This window comes from Falco punctatus, assembly GCF_963210335.1.
Source record: "Falco punctatus genome assembly, chromosome: 1".
In the NCBI taxonomy this organism is placed as follows: domain Eukaryota; kingdom Metazoa; phylum Chordata; class Aves; order Falconiformes; family Falconidae; genus Falco; species Falco punctatus.
The window spans coordinates 84137540-84158961 of record NC_137580.1 but is presented as its reverse complement, the minus strand read 5'-3'; the positions used below and the strand labels follow the sequence as shown (position 1 = coordinate 84158961).

The 21422-nt window shown below is 40.3% G+C and overlaps 1 protein-coding gene across 10 annotated transcripts in view; it reads right to left on the bottom strand.

The window, feature by feature from the left end:
- Nucleotides 1-18478: 18478 nt before the first annotated feature.
- The window catches only part of ADGRD1 (adhesion G protein-coupled receptor D1), a 172703-nt gene continuing 169759 nt past the window's right edge, over nt 18479-21422 (bottom strand). For all 10 annotated transcript variants that reach the window (XM_080405451.1, XM_080405455.1, XM_080405453.1 and 7 more), the window contains 2 exons: nt 19741-19833; nt 18479-19069 (listed from right to left, as the gene is read on the bottom strand). In XM_080405451.1, coding sequence (XP_080261577.1) covers nt 18974-19069; nt 19741-19833 — 189 coding nt within the window. In that variant the 3' untranslated portion in view covers nt 18479-18973. The remainder of the gene's footprint in view (nt 19070-19740; nt 19834-21422) is intronic.

Here is a 21422-nt window from a genome sequence, read left to right as displayed (position 1 = left end):
AGGGCAGAAAGGAAAATGTTTTCCATGAGGCATTTCAGTTTAGGTTCTGCAACATTAAATACCCACTTTTCCAAAGTTTTTACAGCTCTTGGCTGTAAGGTCTTTGCTTTTTGCTTCAAAATGTCCTGGACTGGGAAAGTCTCCAGTGATTTGTTTCATAACATCTTGCTTGGATAATGTGACCAAGGTGGGGTTTTTTCCAGTTTGCCCTGGAAATAAAAATGACTTACATTGTTTAACAATTTCTGATTGGAGAAGCACTGATACATGAAGGAAATTCTTGTACTATGACAGTATATGTTAGGGAGGACTATATTTCTATGTTATTCACAAAAGACACCGATGTATGAACTTCACTACCCTGTTTTGCAAGACAGAAAAGAATCTTTTGAGAATGATCTTCTGGAGATACAGTCGAGGGTCAATGGTGTTCCTAGTGTGGACAATAATAAAGTCGTTGGTTTATCATGCTTTGAAATGATCTTGTGAGACACAGAAAAGTGTTACTGTTCTTGCGGAAGTTTCCCTCATTCATAATCCAGGAGAGCTCAGAAGCAGAAAAAAATGAAAGGATTGTGCTTTAAAAAATCATAAGGGTAGACAAGTCCTGCCACAAAACGTTTTCTAGATAAATAGGTGTAGCAGAAGATGCTATCAGTAGTATCATCTTTATTTTTCTATTCTATTTTCACCCATTCAGTGTGAAACCACCCCAAATTCTGCTTCTGCTCTCTGAGGGTAACTGCCACTGCGTATTTGGTCACTGTGATGTCTGTGTATGCTTTCTTGGACCATACATGTCTAAGATAAGTCAAGACAATAACTTTGGTAGAAAACATCTTATGAATTTGAAAAAAAATAGACAAAAGGAAGAATTTTACATCTGAATTTAAGCAAATATGGAATGGTACAGTTCATTGACAGAAAATCATCTTTATGCAAGACTGATACTACTTGCTCAGTTAACTTTGTTCTGCTCTGAGTCTAGTGAGAACAGAGGGGCAGGAGTGACCTTCTTACCACTGCTTTCAGTCCTGCCTTTAAACCATACCCTTCACATTTCTGTTGGACACATTTCATTTAAATAGTTCTCAGGACAGATTCATCAGGGCAAGGTAAATTATTTAAGGCTGATGGACTGCTGTGTAACTCATGGTGGTTTTTTTTTAGAAAAGTTAGGCCTTGTTTCTGAAGCATGATTTTCTTAATGATAAGATGCAATTATACTTCAAAGAATATATATGTTCCTGCAAAACATTAGTTTTTTCACCTTGCTTTTTCCAGATTGCCTGGAAATGTCCCCAGTTTATTCATTAGAGAGTGAATGGATCAACATGGCACAGAACCAGAATAAGGTTCACACCAGGAGATGTGAAAACACAATTATGAGATAGAGAAAGGAATTCCTTTCATGTCTGGAATAGAAATACTCTGAAGATACAGTATCTGTGCTTGCTTTACACGAATATTTTTTTTCCTCTTCTTGCATTTCCATTCAGAAATTGCAATTCTGTATAAAGGCCTTGTATGTTTTTTTCTTTTTTTGAAGGGAAGTGGCACGTATTGTAAACTGTTATCTTAAACAATAATGACTTGTTCTGGACTCCTTGCTGGTGACTAGCGAACCACAAATATATGCTGGGAACAAATATATGATGGGAACAAAAGATTATCACATTATTTACTTGAATTCAGCAGAAAACTTTGATTGAAGGGCGTCTGTTTGTACATTTGTTTCCCAACAACATTTGAGTGTTGGATCTAAACACAAAATGTAGTCATGGAAGTGTGGGGGTGGTTTACTCTAGTGTTGGAATTTTTACCAAAAGGAGTTTGATACACATCTTCCTAGTTCATTGCATGTTTTACTAAATGAGGAAACAGACCCAACAAGCAGCTGAGTGTTTCCTAGCTGGCACAATGTGTATTCTATTGTAATTTTTGTAAGTATTCAGTATTTTTGCGATTAGTCACTTCCACCTGACTCACACAACTAAAAAAGATATGTGAATGGCAAACTGTGAACATTTATGACAAGATTTTAGCAAACAGCCTGAAGAATGGTAGTTAATAAATGTCAGTATCTCATCCAGTTCCAGGACAAGACATGACGTAAATCCTGCTGAAGTGGTTGGAAGTCTTTCAACCATTTGTCTCCATTTTCAACCATTAGGCTTCAGATCAGAGGGCTCATCAACTAAAATGGGATGTATTCAGTTATTTATATTATTTGTAGCTTATTGTTAATAATCTGTTAATGACACAGATTATGTTTATTCAAAATGTCTGCAGCTTTTCTATGTGAAAAATCTTTCAATCCCAAGATTTCTTATGATGTAAATTGCCAGTCAAATCATGACAGCCGTTTGGCAACCGGTTTTTTACTGCTTCACCTTCCTGTCCTTAATGGAAAGGGAAGAGATACAAGGAAATTAAAAATAATGCAAATGCAAGATAAGAATTCTAGTCAAGTTTTAGGAGGACTTTTTTTGTTCTGTTTTGGGGATTTGGGGCATTCCTCAAATAAGATACAATAACCTCAGCATGCTCATGATAATATTATCATTAGAATTTCCATGCTATAATCCATCCAGAAAGATAAGTACTTCAGAAAAAGAAACCAGTAGATTTCAGGTACCCTAGATGCAGTCATTGCTAACCACTGTCATGCATCCAATTCCAATTTTGTATAAATTCTCATATAAAAATAATTATTTTAAAATCCGTGCTGCTTTAAAAGAATAGTATTGCTCCCTTCTTATTCTGTTAATTTTCTGTGATGATCTTAAATGATTACACCAGGTATATGCTGCTAATGCAAAAATGAGATGGAAGCAAACAATGCCTACATCTTTGTACATTCCAGTTCCCGAAAACAGTGGAGTGGGAGGGTATGTTAAATGGCATTTTTCAGCAGCCAAATTATTCCTCACTCACATATCAAATGCTCCTTCCTGAATACATAATTAACCAGTAAACTTCCTAACTAGAACACAAAAGCTACATAGAGTGCTTCTGGCTAAGCAGGGTGGGATGGGTACTTTTAAGAGTACTGGATATGCTTAGGTCCATATAGCATTGAGATACATTAGCACTGTAAGAGTAAACAGAGTAAACGTTTAGATTAAATACTGGCTTTTCATATCTGGGATAAATGCCTACTTTGCATTAATATTCCTACTAAGTGTGAAATCAGCTTTATCATAGCTCTGCCAGGGTCTTCTGAATAGTATTTGGCATCTCAGAAACTTTGTTGTCTCTCAGCACAGTTTGGGCTGCCTGCCCTTTCTACTGAAGGACTGAACTATCTGAAAGGTGTAGTATCAACTATCCACAGGGGTAGGGACCTTCCTAGGAGTGCATTGGCTTGTGTCCCCATCTGAGTCACTTTAGCTGAATCCATGCATTTCCTAAGCAGGGTTCTTTCCACTGCTTCAAAGCAGATAATGTGGGCAGCATCTGTGTCTTCACTGCACCAGGACAACACTTGCACCTCCAGAGGTAAAAAAGCAGCACTGCTGGTATCACACAAGGGTATAATCAGATCTAACAACGTGAATTATCTCCTTGTAACAGGTATTCCCTCTTAGGTGTTGGGTTAATTCATAAAAAAAGTGTCAATTCTGGCATCTTCCTGAATTGATGCTCATTCTGGTGCAAATACTGCCCAGGCTGCCCTGCTGTGTTGTGCTGGTTGATGTTGTTTCTCTTTGGTTGGTGATCCTCCTAAGAGTCATTTCTTTGAAAACATCACAAATGTCTAAGTGTACTGGCAGCTTTCATAGGCATCCTGACATTTCAAAGCCAGGACTGAGCTTCTGGATTTGCAGTTTGCAGCAAGGTTGCAGATTAAAAAGTCTGATGTTATGGCCTGAATAGCTCAGATTTTCAAATCTACAAGTTTAACAGTATGTATACATATAGATACATAGCCTTCTGCATACAGAAATCTCTGAAGAACAGCAAACTTGCATCTGACTTACAATTTGACTTACAGCTGGGAAACCGGAGTTCAGCTGAAATAGACAACTGAGGTTATATTAACTCAATAAAAAATGTAGGCTCTAACAAAAAATCCAGCATCTTTTAACAGAAGTCAAGTGATTTTCTCATTTGTCAGGCCAGCTTCTCTCAAGTTCATTACTCTTTCTTGATTAAATCTTTTTTAATGATTTCTACCTGAATGAGAAGCAGAGAAAGGGTGGTCACAAATCACTCCTTAGACAGACTCTGACAGCGATGTATATGACTCATTTATGTGCAGCTGGATGTAAGATTTTAATTCTTCTTAACTGTAAGGAAAAAAGTATCATCAGCAACAAATATCCTAAGGGTTTAAACTCTAAGAAGGGAAATTTCTACCATGTCATAGCTGGCAATAATTAGAAAAATGGAAAAAGTACTGCAAGTTTATCAGAAATAGATACAGAAATAGAACAGAATAGATGAATAGTGAAAAAAAGCGAACTAGTGTAATAATACAACACATTTAAGTTAATTACAGTCCATTTATCTCATAGAATTTATTTATCTGGAGGAGAACAGAAAGGCAACCTTTGCCTCTTTGGTGTATTTCTGTAATTGGAGTCTATAAACAGTTTGGTCTGTGAGTTGGACAACTTGAAAATGAGTAATAGACACCTTTTGGCCTGAGTAAAGGGACTTATATAGAAAGACTATCCTATTCAAGACCCATAGCTACACAAGGTTTTTTATGCAATCAAATCTTTCATTGAAAGATACAGGTATATTTTAATTTTATCCAAGGAGTACTGTTCTTACGGTCTAGCCTCTGTACTGGCATAGTGTTCGTGCGTGTACCTAACATTGTGTACTTTGCTTAGTTTTACATGCTCAGGCCCTACTGGATAGGGGTGTAAGAAACCTCTCACAGTGGAAACGGGAACTGTTTCTTATTCTGGAATAGGCAGGTCTTCATTTTGCATTGTGTTAGCATCTTAACTTCACTTAGATTTGAAGGTATCGGGAAACAGAAGTGGATGCTGCTCTAGTCTAGGTAGTGGAGTTGGGTTGCATGTATTTGTTTCAGCATCACAATATTTGAAGGATGCATGCTTCACCAGGCAGCAGTCGTTGGGAGAGAGAGAAGGGTTACAAACCCCTTAGGTCCTCTAGTAAACCTTTGCTTAAATAAAATTAAACACGTGCTAGGTGCAGAACAGCAGATTCGCTCAGTTTGGCCTTTCAGATAGAAGGGAGGAAAAAATACTCCTTTTCTCTTCAACCACCTTTCTTCTGTTATTTTTCTCTTTTATCTGCTTCTCCTCATAAGGCTGATTGTAAATGTCACCTATTGTGACAGAGAACTGGGCTGCTTGGAGCAAGATAACAAACATGTGCTTTTTCTCCCACTTTACTTATATAAAAATAACATTTCTTATTGTACTTGCTTTGTTGCCAGCTCTTATCTGTAATTTGGATCATAAACCAGGACTGTCTTTTTCCAGGAACACTGAATAATATAATGGCTGGTAAATTGTGAGGATATTTTTCTTTTTTGCTTCTTCTTTTTCTTTTGTTCTGAAGCTTTTGATGTTTCAAAATAGATTTGGGAACTATTCATACTCTATAGAAGAAGCCGAAACAAAAGCCTTTTATCATCTTCATTTCTGACTGCTATGTCTGGTTGTTTTAACATGTTGTCTTTCCCTTCTTAGCTAAAAATTGGAGAGGGCTTTTTTCATTGATACTAGTGTGAGTCGAGGCCTGATCTAAAGCTTACTGCTGTTGGTACAAAAATTTCTGTCATCTTCTGCTGGTGCTGAATGCGACTGGGAATCTTTGGCTGCAGTGAGGGATTTGGGTCCTTGGATAGGATTCCTGGCTTAAGGCTTTGCTTAAGAATGACTTCCAAAGGAAGATGCTCAAATGTTCCTTTAAGACTGATACTAACAGTTCTGAAACAGACTGCACAGAGAGCTGCTGTGTGCAAAGTGCTGAGAAAAGGAGCAGAAAAAAAGAAAGCCCCAAATATTTAGCAGGAAAACCAGACTTTAAGATGGGTGTCAACATAGTGCATATCTGTCCTCTACTTTTTGGAGAACTGAACCTCCACTTTGCTTTCCAGAGCAACAGTTTCTTCTTTGCTTCCCACTTTCCCTGTTTTCTCTTCCACAACTGTCTACAGGAGTATCTGTTAAGAAACCAGACTCAGGAATAGAACTAAATCCAGGGCCAGGTGATTTTTCATGTCATGGACGTTCACCGGTTAGCAATTCCCTGGTAATTCTTGGATTAAGCAAGTTTAATCGAGATTAAGTAAGCATTGCAAATACTGCCCACAAAACTGCTCAAGAGAATAATTTTCATAGATTAGGGCACGGTTTACCGTTCTTTCATTAAATCTCCTGATATTTGCTTGAGAGCAGTGAATTCATTTTTGACCGAGATGGAATGGGTTTTACTGCATCCATCATCCTGTAGATCCATCGAGGTATTTCTGTCATGCTTATTGTTATGATACCTCGCTCCTGGAACAGTGACACTTAATTCCTTATTCACTGAGGCCCCCGGGGGCTAATGTGAGATCAGGAAGGTTGGGTCTCTGGTAGCAGTTGGAGGTGATCGAGTCTAACCAGTGGTAGGAGGTGGAGTGTTGCTGGCCTGGGGCAAGTTGCTAATTAAAAGATGCTTTTCTGGTAGTTTATGTCAGAGGAGCCCTAACATAACGTTCGGTAAGGGGCCCCTTTATTTCTTTTGAATGCCAATGAAATTATTAATAAGAAGATGGATTTTAAGTGCTGCTCCCAGTTTGGGTTTCCATGGAGACTGCTGACCTGCAGCTACACCAAAGCAGTCTTGGGGAGCAGCCCCTGTGTGCTTGCTGCTGTCTGAGCATGTTCTGTGACTTGGATAAAAATGCAGCAAATGGCTGTTGTGCACATCCGAGGCAGGGTAAATGCAGATGTCACAAATCTCAAGATCAATGGTTTTCTGCTTTAGATATTTTTTTTTTATTTTTTTTTTTTTTTTTTTTGCTGCACTTGCAGCAAACTATGCTTGCAGACTGGGATGGCAGAGGGAAAATTTAACTTGGAGAGCAGTGGCTAGAAGCATCCAAGCAGAGCCCGCCTTGAGTCAAGAGTGTAAAACAAGGCCTGGAGGAGGCCACATTCCCACAGTACCCTGCTTGGTTTTGAACAGTAAAGGGGGAAATGACCTTCATTGTGGGAGTCTGTTCACCTTCCCTTGCCTGCGCCCGTTGCATGGTGCTGAGGATAGCAGGGAGCTGGCCCCAGCGACTGGACTTTCTGTGCTCCTGCTTACGAGGGGCTTCAGAAAATTCCACAACTAAGCATAATTTTGCAATATTAATTATTGTTAGAGAACCAGTTTTAATAAATTCAAACCAGCTACTTGGAAGTTTGTGCCCTTGATCTATCTGTGTGGGAAAAGTACCTTCCATAGAAATCAGTATCTTAATAGCCCCAACATCTGTCTTATGCCAAATTCAAAACATAAAAGCAAGCAAGGCACAGAGAGGTGGTGTTTAGCCAGCAGCTGCCTTATCAAAACACCAAGCCAGCCCAGAAGGAGGCAGGGGGGCTAGAACCACCCTAAGCCAAAAAGCAGAGAGGGGAGGGGAGGAGCTGAGCCCAGGCCCGGGGCAGGGCTGCAGTCGGTTACAGAAGGCAGCCGGAGGCAGGCGCTCGGGTGGCACCCGTTGCTCTGACTTCACTGACGCCAGTTTGCAGCACTCCAGGATGTACTTCACTGAACTGTCTGGGCTCACGGAGAGGATGTTTTCAGAAAGCTGCAGGCCAAGTATGGATTTCTGTAAATGAGTGTTTACAAAGAAGCCACTTACCACCTGGGCTTTACAAATAGCCACAAATATCTCTTTATCATGTAACCTCAGTCTCCCCAGTGAGGCAGAGCAATGACAGATGCAAATGTTAAGGGAAAATGTAAAATGTAGGCTTTGCAGAAATGGATATTTACAGCATCTGATGCAAGTGCTGGCAAGACCAAGTAAGAAATGCTCAAGGACTTAAATAAACTGAAGAGGTATTTATGGGAAGGGAAATAACCAGCTTGAAAGAATAAAGAAGGGAACAAGACCTGTGAACATATTTGATTACCATAAACAGAGACCAGCTGCCTCACATTCTAGACAAATACGGTTTGAATTGTAATTAATTTCATTGTATAAAACCCACCACCTATAGGAAGAAAAAGCAGAAGGTCTACCTTCCCTATGCCAGTCCCTGAATTAATGCTGCAAAAGCCACAGTAACCGTAGACCATGCAGGAGATAAATGCCTATAGTTTATGACATCTACTCTGGCTTCACCTGTATAGATAATGCCAGATAAGTGAAACAGAAGAGTTTGGGGAGTGACAACACAAGTGACTAAAAAAAACATATTGTTTTAAAGCATTGTGGGAGGCACCTAGTGGTAGTGATGCACTTCAAAAAGAGTATTAATTGCCAGATAGATAACTGGAATTCAGGAGTTTTAAATATGTTTATTTTAAGCTGTCGTAAACTAAAACTACAATTCAAACTGAAAGTGCAGTAAGGACTAAAAAATATTTGCAACTAATGGTCAGATTAGAAATCTAGCTTTCAAATTGTTCAAAACCAGGATGCTGTCCATTTGTACTGTTAAAACAAGGGGCCACAGCTCTGGTTCAGCCCTGGTGGTCTGCAGAGAAATCATACAGACCCAAACACAGTAACTAATGTCGCTACGAGGAACACTAAAGTAACATGAAACACACCAAAGCTTCGGGCTTTTTTTTCTACAAAGTTTTCTAGTTCTCAAGCAACTGTCAAGCTACTAGGTCTTTTAACACCTAATGGTCTTGAAGCCTGCTTGAGCACGGGTGGTTTAGCATGAATTGCAATTTTATTGGCACAAAGAGACACAGTTTACAAATTTTTTATACTTCTCAACTCAGTAAAAGTCAGCAGTGGGCAGGAGCTCTCTATTTGACTGAAACTGTATGAATGGTAGAAACAAAATAGCTTTACAGTTGTAGCACGGATGGTAGATAGAGTGCTTGTGTCTTAGAAGCAGAGAGGTCCTGCCTATACAGATGATGTGTGGTTATGCTTTAGTATCACTGTTAACCATGTATGAGGATTTTACGGTGTTCTGGCAGGAATAACTTGAAGAAGCGACAGTGGGTTTGGTCATGACAGCGTGTGACCAAGTCTACTGTGGTTTATGGCAATTTCTTATTTAGCAGAATAGTAAATACTGCTCCTTTTGGTGCCGCCCCCCCCCCCCCCCCCCCATTACCCTTGCCCCTCCCAGGCAGGTAGCTCCATTCCTCTAAAAGTGGGGCTTAATGTGCACCCTGACTCATCGGCATATCCTGTGTGTCCTGCTGTTGCTGCAGGGATGATTCTTGACTGAAAGCAGGTATCTTTGGCCAGGCTCCTACCATGCTGGCAACCAGGGAGAGTTTGGAGATGTGCATATGTGGTGTGTAATTCATACATCGATTCTGTAGAGCAAAGTGAATTGCTGTCTGTGGCCCTTGGCCAAATAGAGAATAAGGCTGCAGCCTGCCTTTGTGCATGGCAGTTTTCTGGTTGGCTTTTATTGTTGTCATTTTTTCTCCTAAAACTGCATCTCTAAGTTTTTACTTATCTTGGAAAGTACAATGTTTCACAAATTATAGTACACAGAAGGAAACTGGGGTTTAGCTGTTTTGAGCTTCCCAGTGAGCATTTCTTGTAGTGCCATTACAGAGGCTGTTATCTGAAAAATAGCTCTATTAAATTGAGCTTTGATATTTAGGAAGAAAATTATCTGATATTTCTTTCCATGTTAAATTATTATACTGATGCACAGCCAGGAGGGACTGTATTTTTCTTGCAGAAAGAACAGTTAGGTGTTCATAGGACCAAACATTTTGTTAATGTGAATGGGTTATTAAAAGTTGCTCTGCAAAATGTTTTGCTATTTGTCATTACAGATTTTGGGTAATGTAACAGTTACAGGGGAAAGACAGTTTGCCCTGCACACACGCATGAGCTCTGCAGAAGGGTCCAGGTGGCTGCAGGAAGAGGGCTGCAGAGCAGGATGCAGGGTGCAGGTGAGCAAGTGGTGTACCACCATGGCACCACTGCAGGAGAGCAGGCACCCGGTGCCGTGTCAGGGGTGGGGAGTCTCTGAGGGGGAGAGCCTTGCTTCAGCCTGAACGCAAGACTGCAGTGCTTGCAGGAAACAGCCATAAGGATGATTTCTTCCATTTGCCTTAGGCAGGTCCCTTTGGGTGTGCCAGCTTCTGTGGGGACTCCGGGGAAACACCTGTGTGTTGCTGTCATCCAGGTCTGAGCCCCGGAGCAGAGCTGCTACTGCACAAGGCAGCAAGTGCTGGACTTCAGGCTCTTCAGTGCCTGGGTTTGTAATGCCTGCTGCTTTCATGGATCGAGTCTGTTGATAGACTAGAAAATAAGTTTGATTCAGAAGTTGCTTTGATTTCAACTGCCATGGATGCAAGGAGAAATTACTCATAGAAGTGAATTTTTTGAAGTCGTGGCACAACTATTACCCTTTACTGTCCACTGAAATCCTTCTAAGTGGCAACTCTGATCCAAATAAGCTCTATTCTTAAGATGGCAGAGCACAGCACAAGTTACTTTATTTTGCAGCACAAATGTATCCTGTATTGAGCATCTGAAGCAGACAATTCAGTAAGTGTAAATAATAACTGATTTTGACAGAAATGCGTTGTACACTGGAGACCCTTCAAACAAGCAGTGAGCAGCTTTCACACATTTTTTCCAGCTACATTGTAGAACAGGATGTGGGAATCCAGATTTGTGACACTCTGGGCTGATTCCTGCTCCCCTACTGGAAAAAAACAGCAAAGACCGCACTGCTTCACTCCTGTAGCTTTTTGTCTGTGACAAATGTATTGACATGACTTTTTCTGTGATTATTCATTTTCCTTTATGGGTTTGAGAGAAAGTTCCTTGACAGTATTATGGAAAGAAGCAGCAACTATGCTGTGTCAGGAGAGGAGGTATAAGGTGTGTAATATACCCTGGCTCTGCAGCTGTGCTGTAGAATGAAACACTGAGCTCTCCCCTGCAGAATGTAAGCAATGACGCAAATTCTGCCTGCTGTGGGGCAATCACTGTTTTTAACTGGGGGAGGATCGCTCCTGAAGGTGATATAAGCGGTGAAAGAAAAAAGGACAGTTCAGGAAATTTAATACATGCAATGTAATAAAAGCACGTCTTTGCACATGGCGGGCGCGTGTTCAGGGAGCTAATGATGAAGCATTTACTGATACAAATGTGGGGGGTCACCATCTGACCTCGCCGTGCCTGGTGTCCCTGTGTATGCACGCTTGGCAGCGCAGCATGCTGCACAAACCTGCCTCAGGTGCTGCTGCAGCACAGCCGGGAGCGGCAGCAGGGACGTCTGGTGGGGCTTTGTGCTGACCTTGGAACAGCTGTCATGCTCAGGGGCTCTTCGTGACTAATGCTGTGTGGTGCTGCGCTGTGCCACACGCTCGCTGGCTCAAGGGCACGTGTGAAATCAGTGGGAACAATCATGCTTATATGGGATCTGCTGCCAGTGCATGGACAGTCGGTTTGTTGGGGGGAGGCTGATGAAGATGGATGTGGGAAGGTGGTGTTGCTGGGAGCTGCGTCCAACATCAGAGCCTCCCCAGCTGGTCGGGGCAAGTTAAAGCAGCAAAATGCTTTCTGCAGCAGATTTTGCTGCAAAGACCCACTGAGGCTCATGGGTCTGTCTATTCAAAACTTTATTCTGTTCAGTAGAGGTTTGTGTGTGTGTATAACCACCATATTCGAAAGATTAATATTCCAAGGAGATTTGGCTGTCAGCATTTCCAGAGGACCGATGAAGTCATTCTGGATGCGAGACCTTCAGATGGGGCTCTTTCACACCAGAATGATTTAGTCAATTGTTAGTTGCTGGTGTTACCAACATCTTACTCAGACTGTTTTCTTCCCCACACAATATACATCTTCTGCATGGTAATACTTCTCTGTGTACCATTTGCCCTACACAGAAGTTTTGAGATCTGTAATTAACTTTCCTTTTTCAGGCTGTGGTTGAACACTGTTCATAACAACTGATGAGCAGTAAAGGCTTAGGCAAGCTGCTTAGAGAGTTCCCAGCGTTAAACTAATTTTTTTCCCAGGTAATAATCAGCCACTAGTTTTGATACCCCTTAGTTTGAAGGTGTGAGAACATCACCAAATAATGGATAGTCTGGCTTGTAAGAAATAATTCTGGGAGACCTTTTGCATGCTCTTTGTTGATTTGCTGTTACTAGCAGGCAGTATTGAGCAGCCTGTTAGGCATATAAAAATACAAGACTGAAAAATATGCCTACATCATGGGGCACTACTACATAAACTTGCAGTGTGATCTATTGACAACACATCTGAGATTTTAATGCATAATATACAATCTAAATACACAATATTCAACCCACAATTTGTGAAACATAGTCCACAGACACTTTTTTTTTTTAATTATGCTCTTTGCTGCTGCAGAAAGCTGTCTGTGCAAACATTCACAGATGCTAAGCCTCAGATCCTAAAGCCTCCCCCACAGTCATCAGCAGCGAGTATGAAAGACCCATGGGTCAGTATGAGCTCTGAGCTTTGCCCTTTTTCTTCTGTGAACATATGCCCACATATTCCCCCACTCACATTTTTTTTTTTTCTTTTGGAGACTGCAAAATAAGACAGATAAGTGATACATGGCTGGTGAACTGAGAAGACATGCTCACATTTAGTTGAACTGTGCAGAATCTGAAACAAAAATGCCATAAAGAAACATGTTATAGTCAACTTGACATGAATTTTAAATTGTCAAAATTCTACTATATAAGGCCCAGGTTTTCCAGGAGCATTCATCTTTGCTGCTTAACTTGAGAAACTTTTGGAGAGTAGAAATTGGGGTTTGTTTTGTTGTGCGTTCTCCTCCCAAGTATTCTGAGCACAAACTAAAACTTAAAGCTTTTGCGGTGACAGAGTTGCTCGTTGTGCCTCAGTGTATTTTTTTTGGCTTGAACTGTTTTATGCGTTGTTTTGTGTTTCTAAGTAGCTATAAGCAAATGCTTAGCTTGAAGAATGCTTAAAGGAACACATACAATGCTCATTCAAGCCTGCTTTTGTACAGTAACCACAGAAAATAACAGGGAGAGAAAATTTCTGTTGACTTTGGTAGAGGTCAGCCGGAGACTGCTCTTTTGGGAGTTACACAGCAAATTAGCAGTTGGTCAAGGAAGCTGTTTGGTAAAGGTGCGCCCAACAGTGCTTAGAAGTGCCTTATGACTCAGTATTTCTGTCGTGTGTCAGTACCTGGTGAAGACGCTGATGTCAGTGGTACATTTAGTATTGTAATCACCCTTGACAAGATGAAATATGGCCTCCAAATTCCAAAACCATATGCGATTATTGAGAAAGAAAATTGTGTGAACAGGGGCAATTATAGCAATAACTATCCATGACTACTACACTGAGTTATCCAAGCATAACACAGATATAAGGAAAGTATTTTTAAAGGCAAACATGATGCAAACCAGTACCAAAATGATCTAATTTATTATTCTGTCATGAATGATAAATGTTAAGAATACCCTCTACATTTCACAGAATAGCAAGAAAGCGTTCTTTTGTGCATGCCTTGCTACAGGATTTGGAGGGATACAAAGGGAGGAAGGTTTCTTCGTAATAGCTATTGAAAGATGATGAACCACCTTTCTCATCTAAATTCCAATCTTTAATTTTTCAGGATGTAATTGCTCTAGTTATTCTTAATCACATAATTCCCCTGCTATTTAACTTCCCATCATCACCCCACTACATCTACACAGCTATGCAACATCGAGGAGGCAGCTGACAGCCTATTAATCATAACAGAACTAGCTTTAACCTTGAAAACATGTCATCTAGAGGTTTGCACCCCTGTGATGATAAGCTTTTGGCTCTGTTTGTTCTCTGAGATGCAACATGTCTGGATTTACGTTATCATTTTCAGATAAAAGCGTAGTAGTAATAAAGTTATAATGCAGTATGCATTAGTTTAAAACAAAAATCACTATTTTGGTAATGCATTTCATTATGATCCTTTGCTATAGAGTGAAACTAGTCTTAGAACCAAAGCTTCGGTCTCCGAGCCGTTCGGGTGAGGCCTTAACCTTGTGCTGGTTTTCAGCCCTGGCTTTACTAAATCCTAGAATCTCTCTTCCTGCTGGTAAGGCTACAGGTTGGCAGTCCTGAAAGTGCAGAGGAATCCCACCTAGCTGATGCAGCTCTGGGGCACCATCAGAGTCACTCCCTGGTTTTGCTCTGATGCAGCAGGCATGGCTGGTGGACCCACTAGCCCCACTTCAGATGCAAGGATGCACCCATGTGTATGTTACACAATAAGGACACCTTTGCAGCTGTTAGTGAAGTGGAGAAGTCTCTGCCCTAATGCTGTAGCAATTAGCAGATGCTTTCCATTGTGACAGGACACAGCAGAGCATAAATATGTAACACAGTGGTTGAGGGGGTAGGGCAAAGGTTAGGCAAAGGTTAGGCAAAGGCACACGATGCTTGTGCCCTCAGCGCTGGAGACAGCAATAGGTGAAAGAACAACAATTACTGTGTAGCATTAGTATTCAATAATAAATGCTCCATTTGTCAATTGTGAGTTTCGTAGTGCTTAACAGAGGACAGTATCTTCATTTCACTGATGTGATAAAGAGAGTCCGGAAAAGTTACTTGCTGAAGGTCATGCACGAGGGTTAACGACAGAGCACTGACAAACCCCCTGGCATTTCTGAAACACCATCCTTTCTGACCATGCCTGTGCTCGCAGGCATCCGAAACACGGAGAGTTAGTGGCGGTTGATAGCTGTAGTTACCTGCCTGCAGGAGAGCGCAAGCTGCCATGGAAAGGCAATTGTTGCTAGTGCATCCCCCTTCTGACCAGCAAATTATCTGTCCCCTCCGCACAGAAAACAGAGGTGAAGAAGGTACTGTTGTGGTCATAGGAAGAGACTTCTGAAAGATCTGTGTGTATATATATTTTTTTTTAAAATATATATATATATTTTTATATGTAAAAATATGTGTGTTTATCTAGCTGTAAGTGTGTGTGTCTGTATGTATGTATATTCACAGAATCATAGAGTGGTTTGGGTTGAAAGGGACCTTAAAGATCATCTACTTCCAACCCCACTGAGACAGAATTGTACTGATAAATCCCATTTTTTCACCTAGGAACTGACCTTGACCAGGTTGGGTTAGAAGAAATCATCTGCAGCAGTCATTTCATGAAATAGGCTCCTTTCTTAAAGGGGAGGGAATTACTTTCTTCAGTATATTCTGTGGGTATAAATATTGATACAAAAATACTGTCTGTACATTACCTAGGCACGCCTGATGCGTATAGTAGGACCCTGCATATGAGTAAAGCTCTGCTTGTTTAATCACAACAATAGTATTTACAGGGAGCCTAAGTGTTATGCTGTTGTTTATAACCCGTGTCAAAAGAATAACTGAACAAATACAAAGTTATTTTAGGAAATTAAGAGTTCTTATTTATTTGGGGGGAAAAAAACCAAAACTAAATTATTTCACCACTTACTGGCAAAGTCATTCTTGCTACATTACCTATTTTAAAACTCACATCTCATTCAATTAAGATTTCATACTGTTGGCAAAATGAAGCTGTCCTGAAAAAAAGTATTGCAATAGCTGCTATATACAAGCCCATAAATAAACTGCAAGATTTTCAGGCTTCAAAAGACTGAGGACAGGAAGAGATTGTTTAAAGATTCATTTCAGCATTTCTTATTCAATACATTTGCTGCATTCAGCAACAACAAAAATACATTGAATTAAACAAAAAGAATGGATCTAGAAGGCCATGGAATACATTTGATTTTGTGGGGGGTTTTACTAGTATACCAAAACCAGAAGAAACCCCACCACCAACCTAGTACAAATACAGTGTTCTAGCTCCTAACCTCATGTGACATAAACAAGAAGACAAACTGCTTCATCACAAGTAACATTCAAAAGTTACAGCATGGGATACAGATTATCCACAGTGATCTCTGTAGACACAGGATAATAACTGTTCCCTCAGTATATAATACATCTATGTCACATTCTGAAGTATAAAATCAAAAACATTTTCATGCTTTTCTTACTTTTGGTGAATAATTTTACTTTTGGTGAATAATTTTAAAATATGTTATACCTGGATGAAAAGCAGGTTTAGCCCTTTATACTGTCATTTCATACTGTCATATGTATGTCGCATGATAGGTGGCCAATATACATCAGCACAGGAGGAAGTGCAGGCAATGAAAATTGTGTAGAGGGGAATATTCTTAACAATTAAGATTTAAAAGGGGAGGAAAAAAGCTTTTATATGTCCTCTGGATCATTCCCAGAACTGTTTGTCCTACAATGCTTAGAAGAGAAATGATCAAGGAGGGTTTCAATGGTCAGTGTAGGAAGAAAAAAAAAGTAAACAAAAAAAACACCAAAAAACACAGGCTCCGGTATTAAAAATATGCTTAAATATGTTGTCTGCACACAATACAAACACTGAACTCTGTTATCACAGTACTGTTCTGCTACAATCTCCTCCATACATTCCGAGGACTCCTTTTACTGTGTATTTTGGGAGGGGGGAAAAAACCATTCTCAGGCCAAGAAAAGCTTGATATATTTGCACAGCTGTAAGACAGTCCAATGGAGAAAAGGCTAGGAAAAAGCCATACACAAAAGTCAAAATATAAGACACAGCCATTTAGATATTTAGCTTTTACTGACCTGCCTTTTAGACTTGGCTGGCAACAATTTGACTTATTTAGCCATAGGAAACACAAGATTAGAAGCCTATATATTTCATCATGTGTATGTGTGATATGCAGTATGTCACATTCTGCTCTGTTCCAGCTACATAAATCCAGCATTTATCTGGTGAAACTAAGATAATTTCTGGAGAATGTTTTAATTTGTAGCCACAGACAAACTTGGTGGATTGTGGGTGTTCAGTTTGGTGACCGCACCAAGTCTTGGCCAGGAAGGGGAGAAGGCGGAAAAGATTGGGCCAAACTGAAACAGCTAATTTTTCCTTAGTGCAGGAAGGAAGCAAGGAGCAAACTTGTTTTGGATAAATCAAAAATGAAATGCATTGATGTTTTATAAACTTTCAAATCCCTTTCCTTTGGATGAAATGCTTCACTAAAATTCAGTCCTAACTGATTAATGTTTCCTGTTCCCCAAAGATCAATTTCCTTTTTCTTTTTTTTAAATTTACTATCCAATAAAGAATTCCCACCCTGCGCATTAGGGTGCAAATACCTTTCTCTTGGAAATCAATAGCAGGTATCTTGCCCGATTCACTGGGACCAGAAATAGTCTGACCTGCTAAAGACACAAACCTTTAATTAAGAAAAAAAAAAAAACAAACAACAAACCAACAGAAAACCTTTTAGCAAAAAATGATGTTGAAGATTTGCATCTTTCCCTCCTTTTGTAGTATCTTGATAGTCCAGTGTATTAGGAAAGCTAATTACCTTGGTGATTCCTGCCAACCAGTATGCTTGGTCTGTTAGGGAGACAGCTACAGCTAACAAGGGCAGGCTGCAAATAAGGAAACATGGCTGCAAAGCCACGCGGCAAAGGGGGCCTCGTTTTTGCAAGTTGCTGTCTGCTGAGTAAATCCTAAAGAAGCATATTTAGGGGCTCTGACCACCTCTGGGGCTTATACTCTGCTCTGCCTCCGGCTGGAAAGGTGCATCGTTGGTGCAACCAAGATTGCGCCCCTTTGTGCTCCAGACATCACTTCTGAGAACCAACAAAACACTGATCAAAAGAAAAATTACGGTGTTTTTTTTCTCCTTAAAGATATTTCATAGCTGCACTAAAGCAGAAGCTATTAAGTGCTGAGCAGAGTTTAAAACCACAAAGGCCTCTAGAGAGACCTATTCGACAGATGGCTGTAGGTAGCAATGCACAGACTTACTTGTAGTCTGGCTGTCTTCATAGCGTATCGTCATTACATTTTTGTGGTTGGACTTCAGTGTCTCGATTTCATCAGTAAAAGGGGAAAGGTAAGTCACAGTGCCAGGTTTTGATTTCCAAAAGCTAGAGTGCGTTTGCAAAATGCACTTGAAGGACAGCTGTTGATTGCATCCAAAAGCTTCAGGCTTTATATTGTGATATGTCAGCAGACAAATCATCAATAGAAATGCTGTGGACTGCTATAGGACAACCTTAACCATTTCTGCCTTTTATAGATACGATGTAAACAGTAATATCTAAGATACTAACAGGCTGCATATAGAAGATTTACATGTTCCATATGCTGTTTATGTGCACAGAGGTGTATGTGTGTATTAGCTTTGCTAATTCTGTGCCTGTACTGGGATCTGAGTAGCTGGAATATGCTTCTCCATCAAGTCCTGCCTTCCTTGTAGCATTTAAATTAATCACCACACTATGTATTTTGAGCAAGCTTCATTTAGATAATTGGCTTCTGTAAGATAATAGATGTAAACAGAGAGTGCACAGCAAGACCAGAATAGCCCCATTACAACTGCACAATGGGAAGCATTTCATTTTAGAGCATAACAGTCCATCTTTGCAGAGGTACGTTGCCTTTCCTCTGTTCTGGGACCTGGAACAATTCAGATAGCAATAAGCCCTTTTCGCACACCTAATGTTTTCATCATTGCTGACAAACCCGTCCCGTGTACACTTGTGCTAGTTATTCTTACAGAGTCTGCTAACAGCCAAGTGGTAGAATATGTTACAGTTCTGAAGGCAAACAGATGAGGGCTATTTACTCAACAAAACAATATAGCAATTTCCATTTTTTTAGGCCGTGATTAAAAAAGCAGTTTTCTACTGGTATTAACAGTGAAAAGAAACTGGTGGGCATTGTGTCAGAGGTCCTGAATGGATGGCTTGATTTTCACTGAGAAGCTGGTATTACTGTCAGACTGCTGATAAGTCAATGCGGTTGGCTGAATTGGTGCTCTTATCCCAGGTGTTCAACTTCGTGGGCGTTGTGCCTGGCCTGTTCCCAGTCATCTGGAAGACAACATAATATTGAAAATAGATTTATTTATTTTGCTAAGCCACTCTTGTGTGGATGAAATAAAAGCTTGAAAGCATCTATTTACATTACAGTGTTGTCACAGAGTCCTGAGAGCATATGCCATAAAGGATTTTTAAACAGTTATTGCCAGGATCTAAGGAGATTGGCAGCAATCACTTAATAATACCTATCACTTCAGAAATCTGGTTCTTTATGAAAACAAGATGCCTTTTGCCTCAAGAACATTTAATGAGAGCTAGAAAAGCATGTTCACATACTGACTTATTTAAAAGTGCCCTATCAAAAAGCCATCATCATCAGACAAATCCATTGCCAAAATACTGCTTGAATGCATAATATGAAGTCCATTACAGCGGGTGGGAATATTGAACCATACTCCAGAGTTCATAAACATTTGTTTACTTTTATTTGATAGTTTACAGAAAGCAGAATTTTGTCCTTTGCTTTCAAAACATACTGTAGCTTCAGCTACATTATTGAGTTTCAACTCAATACTTGCAGTTCCACCTGTCTACACCATGCATTAGGTTAGTTACTAAAAATACCCATGTGCCTTCTTAAGTCCTCTTCTTTCCAACAGAATTTAATGTGGAACGCTTTCAAGTACAATAGGAGGAATAAAAAGGAAAGGAGCGATACTCACAATGTCTGAGCTGAAGGGTTTCACATTGATGTTGCGAGTCGAACTACTGGTAAGGGACCAGACCTTGGTTTTGTGCTTAAAAGCAGCTCTAACCTTTGGGGAAAAAAATTGGAACCCAGTAGATTTCTTTTGAAAAAGCTGTGTTTATTTTCACAGGTGCAAACATTTCCCCATTACTCTTCCTCCCCATTAAGGTCACTGTACAAAAAAGCAACAATCCATCCATCCCTACATTTTTCTTTATACTCATTTTCTTATTTTAAAGTTTAACTTTACTTTTCAAGTACCCATACTTTAAATACAAAGCACTGTAAAACCTCACTTATTTCTCATTTCTTTGGCAACATTTTAAAGTTATCTGGATTATCCCATCCGCCCAGATGTCCAAGGTATAACTGTATTACCATTCATTTCATTAAAAATAATAACAGCAAAAAACCAAAACAGCAGGGCATATAAGCATACATCCCCAGGATTTGCAGTCCTGGTTTTAAAGATTTCATAAGGTGCCATTGTAGTGATTTTTCAGCAGCTCCCTAGGACACTTTCACATTTTCTAACTAAATATGCAGCCCTGGGCTGGACAAGCTCCCCAGTTCGGGCAGGCTCTCCCTGGAGCTCACGTGGCCCTGATGGTATCCAGACGCAATGAGGATGTAAGCCAGCCACCAGCCTTTTGAAAACTGAAATTACTGAAAGATGGTGGATGAAATTCCCTATAGATCTAAGAAGATTCTTCACCAAGGTAAAAATAATCAGCTGCATAAAGAAAAGACGGTGAGACAGTAATTCCTTAGTCAACTAGGTGAGATTTATCAAGGATTACTGGCTGGGAGTGATTAACCAGTGTTACGATGTTGTGTTAAAGAACATCTTGTCAGGAGAAGCATAGTCTGCAAAACACATACAGTAATCTTTCCTCCGTGTTCTACACTGGCATGGCCTCAGCTACAGTACGATGTCCAGCATCCTGGGAAAAACGGGCCTGCTGGAGACAGCCCTGAAGAGAGCTGTAAGGATGGTAACAGGTCATGCATGAACACATTGCAAGAAGCTGAGGTTGTTTAAGCAAGAGCAAGACTGGGGGAAGACAGCGTAAGTCTTGCAGTCTTTCCTTTCCTGTGGAGAGGAAGGGAATTGCCTAGTCTTTATACACATAGTAGCTAACACAGGAAATAAGAAGCTCAGACTACAGCAAGAAAGATAAAATCTACAATTTAGGAGTGGCAGTAAGTGAGGCACAGAGCCAAGTTGCCGAGGGAGGTCAAGGGGCTCCAAAGACTGAGCTGCCATGGGTGCCGCTGGCACGCTGGGTGCGCTGCAGGAGAGGCTGCTCAGGTCCCCGTCAGACCCATTCTCCTGTGCTTCTTTATAGTGTGTGTGCATTCCTTGCCCAGGCACACTAGGAATAAAGCTCTCTTCGTTACACAACCACTTGGAAATATCTGCAGATTTCGCTGCTTTACAGTATCTTGAGTTTCACTATTATGGTAAGAATGAAATTCTCAAGAATTCTCATGGTTCAGCTGAAGAAGTATTTTAGATAATCACAGCATACAGTGGAGCCAATAAGACCTGCTCTCCAAAAATGACAGTTCACGTTAGCTCTATATAAACTGTTTGTTTGAGGATACAAATTCTGAGAAGTTTCTGAATTTAATTTCTCATGAGGTTCCTGTAAA